The sequence below is a fragment of the Lolium perenne genome, chromosome 7 (genome assembly GCF_019359855.2).
Source record: "Lolium perenne isolate Kyuss_39 chromosome 7, Kyuss_2.0, whole genome shotgun sequence".
NCBI lineage: Eukaryota > Viridiplantae > Streptophyta > Magnoliopsida > Poales > Poaceae > Lolium > Lolium perenne.
The window spans coordinates 41,093,098-41,109,461 of NC_067250.2; the positions used below are offsets into that span (position 1 = coordinate 41,093,098).

The 16,364-nt window shown below is 49.2% G+C and overlaps 2 protein-coding genes and 1 pseudogene across 2 annotated transcripts; all 3 read left to right on the plus strand.

Annotated features, from left to right (window-relative positions):
• The first annotated feature begins 5,787 nt into the window (after positions 1 to 5,787).
• LOC139833357 (probable carboxylesterase 12) lies at positions 5,788 to 7,013 on the plus strand. The gene has a single exon (XM_071823618.1). It carries the CDS (start codon positions 5,803 to 5,805, stop codon positions 6,865 to 6,867), a length of 1,065 nt encoding a protein of 354 aa, XP_071679719.1. The 5' UTR covers positions 5,788 to 5,802; the 3' UTR covers positions 6,868 to 7,013.
• Positions 7,014 to 9,469: 2,456 nt separating this feature from the next.
• Positions 9,470 to 11,223, plus strand: LOC139833566 (probable carboxylesterase 12; annotated as a pseudogene).
• A 2,372-nt stretch (positions 11,224 to 13,595) lies between these two features.
• On the plus strand, positions 13,596 to 14,965 carry LOC127317733 (tuliposide A-converting enzyme 1, chloroplastic). The gene has a single exon (XM_051348333.2). It carries the CDS (start codon positions 13,851 to 13,853, stop codon positions 14,817 to 14,819), a length of 969 nt encoding a protein of 322 aa, XP_051204293.1. The 5' UTR covers positions 13,596 to 13,850; the 3' UTR covers positions 14,820 to 14,965.
• The last annotated feature ends 1,399 nt before the right edge of the window (positions 14,966 to 16,364 follow it).

The following is a 16,364-nucleotide window of genomic DNA, read 5'->3' on the forward strand; positions in this document are numbered from 1 at the left end:
ATTAGTAACAAGAATGTGCCGAAGTTGGCTCATGATTTTTTATTTGACAAAGAAATATATTAATATCGTTAAGATATAAATTATACTTAGCTGCTGCAACAAGGTGTCTAATGAACCTCGCAACAACACTGTAATCACCAACGAAGATAACACCTAAACTAAAATGGAGTTTTTTTTCTACAAAAGTAACGCTTTCAAGAAGAAAACAACGCACAAGCGTTTCCCTGGAGATAATCTTAGTTTAAAAAACAATGCCATTAGCAAGGATATTGCTAGGTACAACCAATGAAGGCCAACTTTGGGGTTTCACCATAGAAATCATGACTCGGTACTCTACTCGAGGAGCACAACCAAAAATACATTCCACATGTGCGGCCACCCCCTCTTTCTAAGGTTGTTGTTGCAAGTCGCCGAACACCTGACACACAGGAAGAACATGTGACGCATAAGCTTCATCGCAACAATACACCACTCCCACATTACAAACCTTCTACGGCAACCACCATGACTTTCTCCACCTATGTCAATTCCATGGAAATCTATATTCAGACATGTTTACACAACCTGAAGACAAGGGTCCGCACTACCGTATAGATTCTGCTCTAGATATCCAATAGCACCATGCATCAATCAGTGGAAATCTCTGATCGGAAGACCACAACTCGTCCGCGTCTAGATCAAGGACACCGACATGAAGCACATTGATGAATTGGCAATCGAAGATCGGCAGGGCCAAACCACCTTTAGTCGCTAGACCAACATACCTCATCTCCCTGCCAGACTGGCCGTACAGTAGAAAGCACCCCCACACGCCCACATTGTCCCTGATCGGGCGTGAAACCCAGATCAGGCCATGAGGCCCAGATAAGATTAGAGCACCAAGTTCCCTAGTGGCATGCCATCACCTCAATGTCGCCACACTACAGGAGAACATCAGGCCCTCGCCACCACGGCCACACCACCCAACCGCCCTAGACAACGCCCCACCTCCGGCTATGGAGCAATGATACGTCTCCAACGTATCTATAATTTCTTATGTTCCATGCTAGTTTTATGACAATACCTACATGTTTTGCTCACACTTTATATCATTTTTATGCATTTTCCGGGACTAACCTATTAACAAGATGCCGAAGCGCCAGTTCCTGTTTTCTGCTGTTTTTGGTTTCAGAAATTCTACACAGGAAATATTCTTGGAATTGGACGAAACAAAAGCCCACGGCCCTATTTTCCACGGAGTGTTCCAGAAGTACGAAGGAGAGACGAAGAGGAGCCACGAGGCGGCCACACCATAGGGGGCGCGGCCCCACCCCTGGCCGCGCCACCATATGGGGTGGGCCCCTCGGGACTCCACCGACGCTGCCCCTCCGCCTATATATTCTCCCAGATGCGAAAACCCTAAAGCAATCAGTCATATTCCACGAAAAGTTACGTAGCCGCCGCCATCGCGAAGCCAAGTTCGGGGGACAGAAGTCTCTGTTCCGGCACGCCGCCGGGACGGGGAAGTGCCCCCGGAATCCATCTCCATCGACTCCATCGCCATCTTCATTGCCGCTGCGTGAGGAGGGAGTAGTTCTCCCCCGAGGCTGAGGGCTCTACCGCTAGCTATGTGGTTCATCTCTCTCTCCCATGGTGTGATCTTTATGTGATCATGAGCTTTATAATCTAGTTGAATATGTAGATGTTACTCTTGTCTATTATGCACTCTAGAGATTACTTTAATATGAACTCCGGAGTTACTCTCCACGGTGTGATGGTGACAATGTGCGCATCGTGTGTGATTCCTTTATGACGTTGTGGAGCTTGTTTACTCCGGCTTGAGGTGTGCTTTTGTAGCCATACACAATGAATGGTGTTTGTTATCCAACAAGAGAGTGTTTGAGAGTAGCATTTATTTATTCAATTATGTGATCATTGTTGAGAGTGTCCACTAGTGAAAGTATGATCCCTAGGCCTTGTTTCCAAGCATTGAAACACCGTTTCCAACAAGTTCTGCTAGCTGTTCGCTTGCTGCCATTTTTTATTTCAGATTGCAATTACTACTTATAATCATCCATATTACTTGTATTTCACTATCTCTTCGCCGAACTAGTGCACCTATACATATGACAAGTGTATTAGGTGTGTTGGGGACACAAGAGACTTCTTGTATCTTAATTGCAGGGTTGCTTGAGAGGGATATCCTTGACCTCTAACTCACTGAGTTCGATAAACCTTGGGTGATCCACTTAAGGGAAACTTGCTGCTGTTCTACAAACCTCTGCTCTTGGAGGCCCAACACTGTCTACAAGAATAGAAGCACACGTAGACATCAAGCACCACCACAGAGCGCCTCTCTAACGCTTCGTCTTCAATGGGATGGCGCATCCAGCGGTGGCAGCATCGACATCATGTGCATCCGAGATTGGGGAGGGAGATTTTTAGGTTGGGCGGGCGCCTCCGAAGCTGCTCGGGGGAGGATCCACTTGGGAAGGAGAGCAGCGACCAGGAGACAAGTTGTCTCCTCATGTACTTTGAAGGGAGACATAACACAAGGCATAATCTGAAATTGCAAAGCTTTACTCAAGTCCAAATGAAAAACTTTGTGGAATTTGGATGAATTGATACGACAAGCTGTTAACTCCAGGGTCGCCACTGTTTCTCCATAGAATTTCTCTCTAACGGATTGAAAGAGAAATTCACATCTAGCCAGCTTATTTAGATAGTTTTCGGAAAAAAGACAAAGCCCCTAAACTCGTGTTTATTACATTTACGTTGTCACCACAAACTCCGCTGATTGTTTTGCAGTGCATTTGTTTGCTATGAAGATTTTGTTTTTTTAATAGGGTCGTTCTAGAAGGACTGAGAGCTTCATTCATAAGCCTCGAAGATACAAATTACCAAAGGCCCCCAAGAAAACAGAAATAACAAACATACCCTTACAAATTGCACAATGAACCTTAGAAGATAAACATGAAAATTGATCCAGTCCAACTCCTTCTCCATGGTAGCAAGGCTTGTCGCAATCAAGATCCATGTCAGCAGGGACACAACCACTTGGGAGATGGAGCTAGCCAACTAAGCCAATACGAGAGGGCCGTCGAAGTGGCCTAATAACCTATAGGTTGTAGAAGACCTTTATCAGATGGCTAGAAGTGATAACCGTCACTTGAGGATGGAGGGGGCGCCCTTCAGCCATGGAGAACGGCGACGAAATCAGCGCCGTGGTGAACCACCGGCGAGAAGCATATATGCTCCCTTGCTCATATGCAGCTGCCCAACAGATGAAGCCCACAAAATTCCTTCCTCGTTATCACGACGAGTGTGAGAGGAGGAGCAGATGCTCCAACTTTGGGCACTAGATCAAAGTAGGCTTTTTTTTTAGATCTCCGCTTCCTCTCGACGCCACACATACGGTTTCGACCGCCGAAGCACTGTGAGGGAAAGGAGGGAGACGAGGCAATGCTTGGTCCGGCCGCTAGGATCTAACGCCCCCCACCTGACATAGACGCTATACGCCAATATAGGACAAACTACAAACCCTAATTCTACTCCTATCTACTCTCGTGCCTCTCCTATCGCAACTAATGCTAGCTATTCCGGTGGAGAGGACATCGGATTGGCCTGACAAACTGTGGTTGACTCTCGAAGTAATGTGGACGCATGAGAGAGGGGAGGGGGGAAAATGAGCCTCCGCTATGGAGATTGGAACACATGATCTACCTAATCTTCTTTGCTGGTGTAGTATCCCCATGAATCAACGAAACCAATGGCACGCGGAACTACCAGCAACGGCATCACCCACATCCTGCTAGCTTGAACATCATTACTTGACTTGTTCCCCATCCTCCATCAGCTCTATCACCAACGAAAATTGTCCCTACATACACTATGGGCTGTTTTCAGCTAACAAAGGGACAATGTCACCAACTTTCTTCGGTTTCTTCCCGGTTCTGGTGGGGTGCTGCCGATGGCAAGCGAAAGGTACACTGGGTGAGCTGGAGCACATGTGTGCAGCTAAGAGAATTGAGGCATGGGGTTCAGGGATTATGAAGATTTTAATCAAGCCCTCTTGGCCAAGCAGGCTTGGAGAGTGGTCACCAACCCTGATTCACTTTGTGCCAGGGTATTGCGAGCACGATACTTCAAAGATGGAAATTTCCTTTCTTCCAAATGCCCAATGAGGGCGTCGTACACGTGGATAAGTATCTTGCATGGACGAGATCTTTTGAAGGAGGGTTTAGTGTGGAGGATTGGTGATGGACAGAGGGTGAAGGTGTGGGAGGATAAATGGATCCCTCGTGATTTTTCTAAATCACCGCTGGGGCGTCACCCAAATAAGAATGTCGATATGGTCAGCGAACTTTTGCTTCCAGATGGAGGTGGTTGGAACGAGGATAAGTTGAGAGAGGTTTTGTTTGATGTGGATGTTGAGGACATTCTGAAGATTCCCGTAGGTCGTGCTGGAACAGGTGATTATCTCGCATGGAATTACACCAAAAATGGGCTCTTTTCTATCAAATCAGCATATCATCTCAAAACCCATCTGAAGCTTCTCCAAGCGGGCAAACCAGGCCCTTCGAACAGTTGTGAAGAACATAAAGGGTGGCTTTCCCTTTGGGCAGGTGATGTGCCGAACAAGGTGAAGATACACTGCTGGCGACTTATAAAAAATGGGCTTGCAGTAGGGGCTGAACTTAGCCGACGAAAGATTAAGGAGGGGGTTCTTTGTATTGCATGCAACCGGGATGAAACTCTGAAACACAGGTTTTGGGAGTGTCCCCATGCTAGAAGCATCTCGGAGCTGTTCTCGGAATATTCTGGACTGCTCTTGGTGCCACCTCCGGCCTCCATTCGTGGGCAATGTGAACTGCGGAGTTGGGTGCTAGATTGGTTCGGGAAGCTGGATGAGAGGGAGCTTGAGGTGAGCATGATGACAATCTATCATCTGTGGTGGGCAAGGAACGACGCCAGAGACACATCCGTCATTGAAGTTCCGCAGGCATCAGCGCGACGAATTTTGTACCTGTCGGAGGAGTGGAGGACAGCTAATTGTGCACCATTGAGGAGCTCGGCTGTTAGGCAAGGACACTGGTCCAAACCCGACGAGGGATGTCACAAGGTGAATTCTGATGGAGTTTTTCCCAGCAATTCAGATTATGGTGGTGGTTGAGCGGTCCTACGGGATCACCATGGCGGCTTCGTGGCGGGAGCTTGCTATTTTTTTCCATCGGTGGTGGATGCAGAAAGGGCAGAGATTCTAGCGTGTCGCCGGGCGGTCCAGCTAGCACGGGAGGCGGGTGTCTTAGAATTGGTGTTGGCGACAGGTAGTCATGGAGTGGTGACAAAGCTTCGAATCAGGAACTTGGATCGTTCGATCCATGGGCCGCTGATAAAAGATGTCAAAGACCTGCTAGATGGTTTTGATGGTCATCAAGTAGTTCATGTGAAACACTTTTTCTTTTTTTTTTGCGGAAAATGTGAAACACTTTTTCAATGAGGTCGCTCAAAGGTTAGCGAAAGATGGCTGCGAAAATTAAGTGCTTAAAACCTGGTTGGAGGTACCTCAAGGTATATCGTAGACTTGTTGGCTTCAGACTGGGATGATGTTTAATAAATTCGCAGCTATTTGATCTCAAAAAAAAAAAGAACCAGCAAAAATTGGCGGCCAGCCCCATGTAAAGTCTAGACATGCGGTCTGAGTGCAGCGACCGAGATCGCCGAGACAACAAACTCGTGTGACCGGCGCCGCTGGGAGGCGCACCTCCACCGTCACCAGCAGCCAAGCTTGTGGATTTAAAAACTTCCAACTTGTTCTTCCAAATGGCCCGTCTCCTACTTATACCCACTACTAGTTCACTTTTCCTCCACCGCACTCGATCCCATATCACAAGCTCGCCTTCACCTTCACAGAGCGCATCCATCGGAATGGCTCCCAGCATAGATGCCGCCTGCCCCAGCGAGGTCGAGATCGAGCTCTTCCCCTTCATCCGCGTCTACAAGAACGGCAACATCGAGCGCCTGTTCGGCACGCGCACCGTGCCGGCATCCCTCGACGCCACCACGGGCGTGGCCTCCAAGGACGTCACCATCGACCCGGCCACCGGCCTCTCCGTCCGCCTCTACCTCCCTCCAGCCGCCGCCGGTGCCGCCAAGAAACTGCCCGTGCTCGTGTACGTCCACGGCGGCGGCTTCATGGTCGAGTCGGCGGCCTCCCCGACGTACCACCGCTACCTCAACGCCGTCTCCGCCCGCGCCGGCGCCATCGCCGTGTCCGTCGAGTACCGCCGCGTGCCGGAGCACCCGCTCCCCGCGGCCTACGATGACTCCTGGGCGGCGCTCGCGTGGGCGGTCTCCGGATGCGTCCCAGAGGGACCGGAGCCGTGGCTCGCGGCGCACGGGGACGCGTCCCGCGTGTTCCTCGCCGGCGACAGCGCGGGCGGCAACATCGCGCACAACGTCGCCCTGCGCGCCGCCGCCGAGGGCGCGGTGATCGCCGGCGTGATGCTGCTGCACCCCTTTTTCTGGGACCCGTCGAACACCATGTCGCCGGAGCTGGAGGTCAGGATCCGGCGCGAGTGGCGGTTCATGTGCGCGCGGCCCGACGCCAAGTTGGACGACCCGAGGATCTGCCCGACGTCCGCCTGGGCGGCGCCGCTGCTCGCGGCGATGCCGTGCGGGAGGGTGATGGTGGCCGTGGCCGAGGACGACTTCCTGGTGACCAAGGGACGGGCGTACCACGCGGCGCTGCTGGCGAGCGGGTGGCGCGGGGAGGCGGAGCTGGTGGACACGCCGGGGCAGGACCACGTGTTCCACCTCCTGCGACCGGGGACGGAGGCGGCCGCCGAGATGTTGGGTCGCGTCGCGGATTTCATTTCTCGTGCTTGACTACCCGTTGTTCCTTTTGTATACTGCGTGGCATCGTCTGAGTGTGAGAGAGTGACTGAGTGAGGCGTGTCATTATTGTGTGAGCAGGATCTATTATTCTCGTGGATTCATATACAAAAATAAAACTCAGTGCTTTGAAATACTCACTATACGAGAAGTTTGCTTATCTACACTGACCGGTGCGATGCTGCGTGGCTGAATTCAGGTACCGTTCCCCGTAAAGAGAAAAGAATTCAGGTACCGTTGTCTCGCGAGTACAGTACGGGCGTCCATATAAATAGCCCTCCGTTCTTAAATACAATATTCCTATACAAACTATTTTTTATATATACAAGGCCACCAATATTAATCGAGAAAGATTGAATAGATTTCTACATGGTAGGATGGTTCTTAAACTGGTCATAGTGGGGAGTAGCTTAGAAAAATAAGTTGTACAAGGCATTATCCCTTCTTATCATCTCCAAAATTTAATGATAATTAATTAACTTATAGTAAGACATTAGTTCGCTAAGGGAAGATAAATGGTACAACGCATAAATAGTTTTCTCTTATTTTTTAAGAGATCAATCCTTAGCAGCTAAGGGAAGATAACCTTCTCTTTCTTATTTTCCTCTCCTCCAACTAAGCAAAAATCCTATGTGGCAGTTCTAAGGAAAGGCTGATGTCACCCCATTATACATGCCCTGATGTTATTACCTATGTTACTTCCATGATGAGTAGTCTTATAAATGTGAATGTTGCATGCATCCAAGATACACCGGCAACACAAAAGCATTTTCGTATAATTAATTGAACTATTTATTAGTTTACTTTGTTTTCTTGGTGTATAAAAATTGTGGAGTTTGTGGCCTTATATACAAGGACGGAGGAAGTAATATAGCACGAGTCTTTGCGGAAATTCAGTTTAGCTCTCGGGTACATATGTTTCCTCAACCAAAAAATTATATTGAGCAAGGGCTAGAAAAAGTTTAAATAGTTGGAAAAAAATTACTATCTCTTGGCTGAAAATTGGTTCTCTCTTATTCAGTACCAAGTAACATGGTATTGTATACGATTTCTTTCTTCCATCTACACCTACCCTAAGAAGTTTTTCAATGATTGGGTTATTTCCGATTAGGATTCTGTTGGCAAGATGGCGGTGAGAAAAAGTAATATCGATTGGCTAAATAGAGTATAGTTTGTCGCCCAAAATATCAAGGAGGACTTAGGATTCATCACCTTGAGGATAAAAATATAGCCCTCCTAGCTAAATGATAATTCAAAATTCCATGTGTGAGTAGTTCATTTCATTCTTGCGGGAGATGGAGAAACCCTAGTAATATTGTAATATAAATGAAGATGATTTATAGTTTGCACTTTGACTATGTAATTTTGCCTTTGGATCACGAGAGGGAATTACCTTCAGAAATATGATAGTATATACAACGGGAAGTGACATACCGTGTGCGGTGCATTATTGTATGGAAGGGGCAGGGGATAAGAGAGGACTCACTATGCTTCACAAATAACCATGGGGTAATCCCTTAGTTGTGATGAATCAATAGGTGGCTTGCCGAACTTTATCGCGGTGGTTATTCAGGGATGTGTTCTAAAATACACATCCCAATGTCGAGCCTTTTCCACATACAACGAGAGCAAAGATATGCATTATCTAGTTTGTGTTTTTAAAATTAATACTAATGGTGGAACCAGCAACCCCAGAGAACATTTCCTTACTGGAATTCAAACTTAATTCTTAGTCATAATTGCACTCTTCTATTTCAGTTATTTATTTTATAAACCATTCCACAAAACTCTTTCAATACAACACCTCATTTGGGATTTAAGACCGCTTTAAGAAAATCTAGATAATCAGCAATAAGGGGCATTAAGATTTACTAGCTAGTAACTCCTTCTAGTTCGATAGTCTACACCTGAACTGTGTACTTGTAGCCATCAAGCTATTTTCTGGCGCCGTTGTTGGGGAGCTCAGTGCTTTTGGTCTTTGCTTTTAGTTGCTAATTTATTTATTGTTCTACTTTAGTTGTTTACGAGTTTCAGGTGAAATACCATGAAGGACTACCAACGTGAGATACAACTTCAAGCTGTGAAGACCTCTGGCCCTACCATGGACGCTTTTATTAAATCACACGTACTCATCAATCTAAAATGGTATGATATAAGACCAAATAATCTTTCCTCTCAAGCTGCTCTCGCGCGGGGCAGCTCCAGAGGGCACCCAAACCCTAAACAGAGCTCCCCATATCCCGGCCACTCCTTGCCGTTGCTGTTGCTGGCGTCGGTGGCTGTGGCGGCGCCTGGCCGCAGAAGGCGGAGGGCATGGCGGGCGCCTCCAACACCTCCCCTACGCGCGAAGAGGCGGCGGTTCTGAGGGTCGCATGATACGGTGCGGCGGCTCGACGGCGGGTGCTGTGGCGCAGGTCCGGCGAGTGGTGCGGTGGAGGTTCAGGAGGCATCATGGGAAGCTCGGGAGACGCCGACCACGGCTGCAAGCCCAACGACGCTGCTCGGGTGAGGGGACCTGACGCTGGCCCGATCTAGGCCTACTCTGGGCTGCAAAGCGGCGGCGCTGCGCAGCGCTTGCGCAGGCAGGGTGGCAGCCATGGGAGTTGCACACAGGTGGTGCTGCTCCAGGGGGCTGCGGCGTAAGACGGCCCTGATGGGCTTGGTTCTTGCTGCGAGCGTCTTGACGAGTTGGTGGTGGCTGGAGGGGAGAGGAATGGCGGTGTGGCGGGTGCTGCTTCCTTCTGTTGCGAGACGAATGGCGCTCCGCTGGTGTTACATCCTCTTGAAGGGAGAAGAATGGCGCAAGGCGTTGCATCCTCCTCTAGAGAGAAGAATGGCACCGCGGTGTTTCATCCTTCCAATGGGAGTGGAATGGCAACGTTGCAGGTGTTGCATCCTTCCATCTAGTGCGCGGCAGCGGAAGGATGGATGGCAGCATGTCAGACTTGCCGGGAGGTGCGGTCGGACGTGGAGGCAAGGGCAGCGAGGTTGGTTTGTTGGCTGGCCGTTTTCTTGTCGGGCTTGGGCAGGTGATGTTGCCGATGAAAGCCGCTCTCCGACTGTGGTCGGAGTCATCGACGGTGGCGCCTACATGTGTCGTTTTCTTATTGGAGGCGTGGATGTAGCTAACCTCACTTGCCTTTCTCGACATGCTCCAGGGGAAACCCTAGATCTGTTTTCCAGATCGGATGATGGCGGCGCTATTCGGCTTCGCTTTCCCTCTTGGGGCATCGTTTTGGAGCTGGTTTCTAGTCAGGTGAGACCCGTGGTTTAGGAGGGTCTCTGTAGGTGTGGCTTGCCGTTGTTTAGGTTTTCGCCCAGTTTTCCTCCAATGAACCGAGCAGTGTGGGACTTCTGACCCATTTTTTTTCTAATCAATGGATTTAGCAGCTCTCCTGCTAACATTCAAAAAGAAAAGGGTATGATATAAACCCAATGTTATTAGATTTACTGCAATCTAAAATGTTTGTAGGAGATGATACTAATGATCCGTATGGGCATGTCGAATATTTCGAAGATGTTCGTGCGACTTTCAATTTAAATATCTTCACCACCGCTACCTCAACGCCCTCTCCGCCTGTGCCGGCGCCATCGCCGTGTCCGTCGAGTACCGCGGCGTGCCGGAGCACCCGCTCCCAGCCGCCTACGACGATTCCTGTGCGGTGTGAGGCGCTCGCGTGCGCGGTTGACGCCTGCGTCGCCGGTGGCGGGGGATCGGAGCTGTGGCTTGCGACGCACGGGGACGCATCCCGCGTGTTCCTCGCCGGCGACAGCGCCGGCGCCAACATCGCGCACAACGTCGCCCTGCGTGCCGCGGCCGAGGTGGTCACCGGCGTGATGCTGTTGCACCCCTTTTTCTGGGACCCGTCGAACACCATGGCGCCGGAGCTGGAGGTCAGGATCCGTTGCGAGTGGCGGTTCATGTGCGCGCGGCCCGACGCCAAGTTGGACGACCCGAGGATCTGCCCGACGTCCGCCGGGGCGGCAACGCTGCTTGCGGCGATGCCGTGCGGGAGGGTGATGGTGGCCGTGGCCGAGGACGACTTCCTGGTGACCAAGGGACGGGCGTACCACGCGGCGCTGCTCGCGAGCGGGTGGCGCGGGGAGGCCGAGCTGGTGGACACGCCGGGGCAGGACCACGTGTTCCACCTCCTGCGACCGGGGACGGAGGCGGCCGCCGAGATGTTGGGTCGCGTCGCGGATTTCATTTCTCGTGCTTGACTACCCTTTTGTCTACTGCGTGGCATCGTCTGAGTGTGACTGAGTGACTGAGTGAGGCGTGTCATTTTGTGAGCAGGATCTATTATTCTCGTGGATTCATACAAAAATAAAACTCAGTGCTTTGAAATACTCAGTATACGACAAGTTTGCTTAGCTACACTGACCGGTGCGATGCTGCGTGGCTGAATTCAGGTACCGTTCCCCGTAAAGAAAAAGAATTCAGGTACAGTTCTCGCGAGTACAGTACGGGCGTCCATATAAATAGCCCTCCGTTCTCAAATACAATATTCCTATACAAACTATTTTATTATATATACAAGGCCACCAATATTAATCGAGAAAGATTGAATAGATTTCTACCTGGTAGGATGGTTCTTAATCTGGTCATAGTGGGGAGTAGCTTAGAAAAATAACATGCAGTTAGATATAAGTTGTACAACCTATTATCCCTTCTTGTCATCTCCAGAATTTAATGATAATTAATTTATTTATAGTAAGAAATTAATTCGCTAAGGGAAGATAAATGGTACAATGCATAAAATAATTTTTCCTTATTTTTTTAAGAGATCATCCTTTAATCCCTTAGACTGCTCATAGTGAGAGTAACATAGCTAGTAACATCACATATCTCAAGACATTTTGGTGACATGGCATGCCAATAAATGAAGAAAGAGAGTGAGATGGTAACTAGCTATGTTACCATAACATCACACACCCCAAGGCAAAATGAGTCTACAACATAATAAATGGCACAATGCATGACACCACATATAAGTTCCTACCCACTATGAAGATAGTAACCTAGACTAGTAACATGACATATGTTACTAGTCTAAGTTACTCTCCACTATGACCAGCCTTAGCAGCTAAGGAAAGACAACATTGTCTTTCCCGGCCGTGGAGGCGAGGTGGGGATTCTTTGTGAAGTCGCAAGGTGTGCTACTGCTTCTCTCCTGGTCGGCCTTGGTGGCGAGGAGGAGCAGAAGCGTGGCGTATTGATTTTGGATCGGGGAGGGGGATCATGTCCTCTTCGTCGATGCGGCGTGTGGTTGGTTGTTGCTAGCCTGCAACTTCCTCTTCCTTACCATGGTGGCCAGAAGAGAAGCGGTGGCGATGCACTGGCGGCCCATGCTCGCCGGCTTCTGCCTGCAGGGTGCTATGGGGCTTCTGGACAAGAGCTGCTTCGACCGAAACAAGCGGTGTCCTACAGCGGCGCCGTGAACTTTGGCCGGCAAAGCGGCCCTTCTTCAACCTCCAAGATGAAGGCCCTACGGCGCACTATTCGTCGGAGCTCAACACTTCTCCACCAACAAGTGGTTCGTCCCCGGAGGAGGAGGAGTGGCCAGCGGATCAGATGCTTCGCCGGAAGAATGCTGTTGAGCAGCTCGGCATCGTATCTCGACGGGAACGTCTCGAGATCGCCGGCGAGAGGTGGCGGTGACGCCTAGGGACCCGATTGCTTTTCTAGCTTTTGTCCTAGGGTGTTTGGGTTAACACCTGTGCAACTGTAACATTCTTATGATGGACGAAACTGCTGAGCCAACGAGTTATTTCCTAACCAGATATCTTCCCAGAAACGAGTATTCATACCATTACCCACTTTGAGGAAAACCCTAGCAAAAAACTCCTGTTTGACCTCCATCAATCCTTTCCAGAAAGGAGAATGAGTAGGTCTAGCTTGCAATTCCGACAATGTCTTCAGTCTAAGGTATTTATTATGAAGTAATTCTTGCCACACACCGGTTTCATTAAGAAGTTTGAAAAGCCATTTACTCAATAAACACCTATTTTTGATCTCTAGAACTTCGAAACCTAAACCACCTTGATCTTTGGGTCTACAAACAATGTTCCATTTTGTAAGCCGGTATTTTTTTTTTTGTTTTCGTCAGACTGCCAAAAGAACCTCGATCTATAGAAGTCCAAATGTTTCCTTACCCCAACAGGTATTTCCAGGAAAGACAACATAAACATCGGTAAGCTAGTTAAGACTGAATTAATAAGAACTAACCTATCACCATAGGATAATAACTTACCTTTCCAGCATCCCAATTTACTTTCAAACCGTGTTTCTACCGGATACCAATCTGAATTCCTGAGTTTTTTTTGTAATGGATCGGATACCTAAATATCTAAAGGGAGTTGTCCAGCATCACATCCAAAGATCTGCTTATACTGGTCGTCCTCCTCTTTTGCCTTTCCAAAACAAAAAATCTCACTTTTGTGAAAATTAATCTTAAGCCCCGATAACTCCTCGAAGAGACACAAAATTAACTTCATATTAACAGCTTTGTTGAGGTCATGTTCAAGAAAAAGGATAGTATCATCAGCGTACTGTAGTATAGAGAGACCTCCCTCCACCAAATGCGGGATTAATCCTCCGACTTGACCATCCACTTTTGCTCTTTCAATTAGGATGGCAAGCATATCCACTACAATATTAAAAAGCATTGGAGATAAAGGGTCTCCTAGACCCTCCACGTGTGGAATGGTAGTTCTTCAGGGGTTGGAATGGTAGTTCTTCTGGGTCTTCTAGACCCTGTGACCGGCGCCGCTGGCGGCTAAAGCACGGCGCACCTCCACCGTCACCCGGACCAGCTCCATCGAGCCACCCGCAGCCAAGCTTGTGGATATAAAAACTTCCAACTTGTTCGAGCCACTACGGAGTACTTCTTAACTACTCCTACCTCACTTTTCCTCTACCGCATTCGATCCATATTGCAAGCTCGCCTTCACCTTCACAGAGCGCATCCACAGGAATGGCTCCCAGCAGCGATGCCGCCTGCCCCAGCGAGGTCGAGACCGAGCTCTTCCCCTTCATCCGCGTCTACAAGAATGGCAACATCGAGCGCCTGTTCGGCACGCGCACCGTGCCGGCGTCCGTCGACGCCACCACGGGCGTGGCCTCCAAGGACGTCACCATCGACCCGGCCACCGGCCTCTCCGTCCGCCTCTACCTCCCGGCAGCCGCCGCAGGCGGCAGCGCCAAGAAGCTGCCCGTCCTCGTGTACGTCCACGGCGGCGGCTTCATGGTCGAGTCGGCGGCCTCCCCGACGTACCACCGCTACCTCAACGCGCTCGCCGCCCGGGCCGGCGCCATCGCTGTGTCCGTCGAGTACCGCCGCGTGCCGGAGCACCCGCTCCCCGCGGCCTATGACGACTCCTTGGCGGCGCTCGCGTGGGCGGTTGACGCCTGCGCCGCCGGTGGCGGGGGATCGGAGCCGTGGCTCGCGGCGCACGGGGACGCGTCCCGCGTGTTCCTCGCTGGCGACAGCGCGGGCGGCAACATCGCGCACAACGTCGCCCTGCGCGCCGCGGCCGAGGGCGCGGCGATCGCCGGCGTGATGCTGCTGCACCCTTTTTTCTGGGACCCGTCGAACACCATGTCGCCGGAGCTGGAGGTCAGGATCCGCCGCGAGTGGGCGTTCACGTGCGCGCGGCCCGACGCCGAGGTGAACGACCCGAGGATCTGCCCGACGTCCGCCGGGGCGGCGCCGCTGCTCGCGGCGATGCCGTGCGGAAGGGTGATGGTGGCCGTGGCGGAGAACGACTTCCTGGCGCCCAAGGGACGGGCGTACCACGCGGCGCTGCTCAAGAGCGGGTGGCGCGGTGAGGCGGAGCTGGTGGACACGCCGGGGCAGGACCACGTGTTCCACCTCCTGCGACCGGGGACGGAGGCGGCCGCCGAGATGTTGGGTCGCGTCGCGGATTTCATTTCTCGTGCTTGACTACCCGTTGTTCCTTTTGTATACTGCGTGGCATCGTCTGAGTGTGAGAGAGTGACTGAGTGAGGCGTGTCATTATTGTGTGAGCAGGATCTATTATTCTCGTGGATTCATATACAAAAATAAAACTCAGTGCTTTGAAATACTCACTATACGAGAAGTTTGCTTATCTACACTGACCGGTGCGATGCTGCGTGGCTGAATTCAGGTACCGTTCCCCGTAAAGAGAAAAGAATTCAGGTACCGTTGTCTCGCGAGTACAGTACGGGCGTCCATATAAATAGCCCTCCGTTCTTAAATACAATATTCCTATACAAACTATTTTTTATATATACAAGGCCACCAATATTAATCGAGAAAGATTGAATAGATTTCTACATGGTAGGATGGTTCTTAAACTGGTCATAGTGGGGAGTAGCTTAGAAAAATAAGTTGTACAAGGCATTATCCCTTCTTATCATCTCCAAAATTTAATGATAATTAATTAACTTATAGTAAGACATTAGTTCGCTAAGGGAAGATAAATGGTACAACGCATAAATAGTTTTCTCTTATTTTTTAAGAGATCAATCCTTAGCAGCTAAGGGAAGATAACCTTCTCTTTCTTATTTTCCTCTCCTCCAACTAAGCAAAAATCCTATGTGGCAGTTCTAAGGAAAGGCTGATGTCACCCCATTATACATGCCCTGATGTTATTACCTATGTTACTTCCATGATGAGTAGTCTTATAAATGTGAATGTTGCATGCATCCAAGATACACCGGCAACACAAAAGCATTTTCGTATAATTAATTGAACTATTTATTAGTTTACTTTGTTTTCTTGGTGTATAAAAATTGTGGAGTTTGTGGCCTTATATACAAGGACGGAGGAAGTAATATAGCACGAGTCTTTGCGGAAATTCAGTTTAGCTCTCGGGTACATATGTTTCCTCAACCAAAAAATTATATTGAGCAAGGGCTAGAAAAAGTTTAAATAGTTGGAAAAAATTTACTATCTCTTGGCTGAAAATTGGTTCTCTCTTATTCAGTACCAAGTAACATGGTATTGTATACGATTTCTTTCTTCCATCTACACCTACCCTAAGAAGTTTTTCAATGATTGGGTTATTTCCGATTAGGATTCTGTTGGCAAGATGGCAGTGAGAAAAAGTAATATCAGTTGGCTAAATAGAGTATAGTTTGTCGCCCAAAATATCAAGGAGGACTTAGGATTCATCACCTTGAGGATAAAAATATAGCCCTCCTAGCTAAATGATAATTCAAAATTCCATGTGTGAGTAGTTCATTTCATTCTTGCGGGAGATGGAGAAACCCTAGTAATATTGTAATATAAATGAAGATGATTTATAGTTTGCACTTTGACTATGTAATTTTGCCTTTGGATCACGAGAGGGAATTACCTTCAGAAATATGATAGTATATACAACGGGAAGTGACATACCGTGTGCGGTGCATTATTGTATGGAAGGGGCAGGGGATAAGAGAGGACTCACTATGCTTCACAAATAACCATGGGGTAATCCCTTAGTTGTGATGAATCAATAGG

Coding starts and splice junctions, on each gene's coding strand:
- LOC139833357 (XM_071823618.1), top strand. CDS start 5,803: ATGGCCCGTCTCCTACTTATACCCACTACTAGTTCACTTTTCCTCCAC.
- LOC127317733 (XM_051348333.2), top strand. CDS start 13,851: ATGGCTCCCAGCAGCGATGCCGCCTGCCCCAGCGAGGTCGAGACCGAG.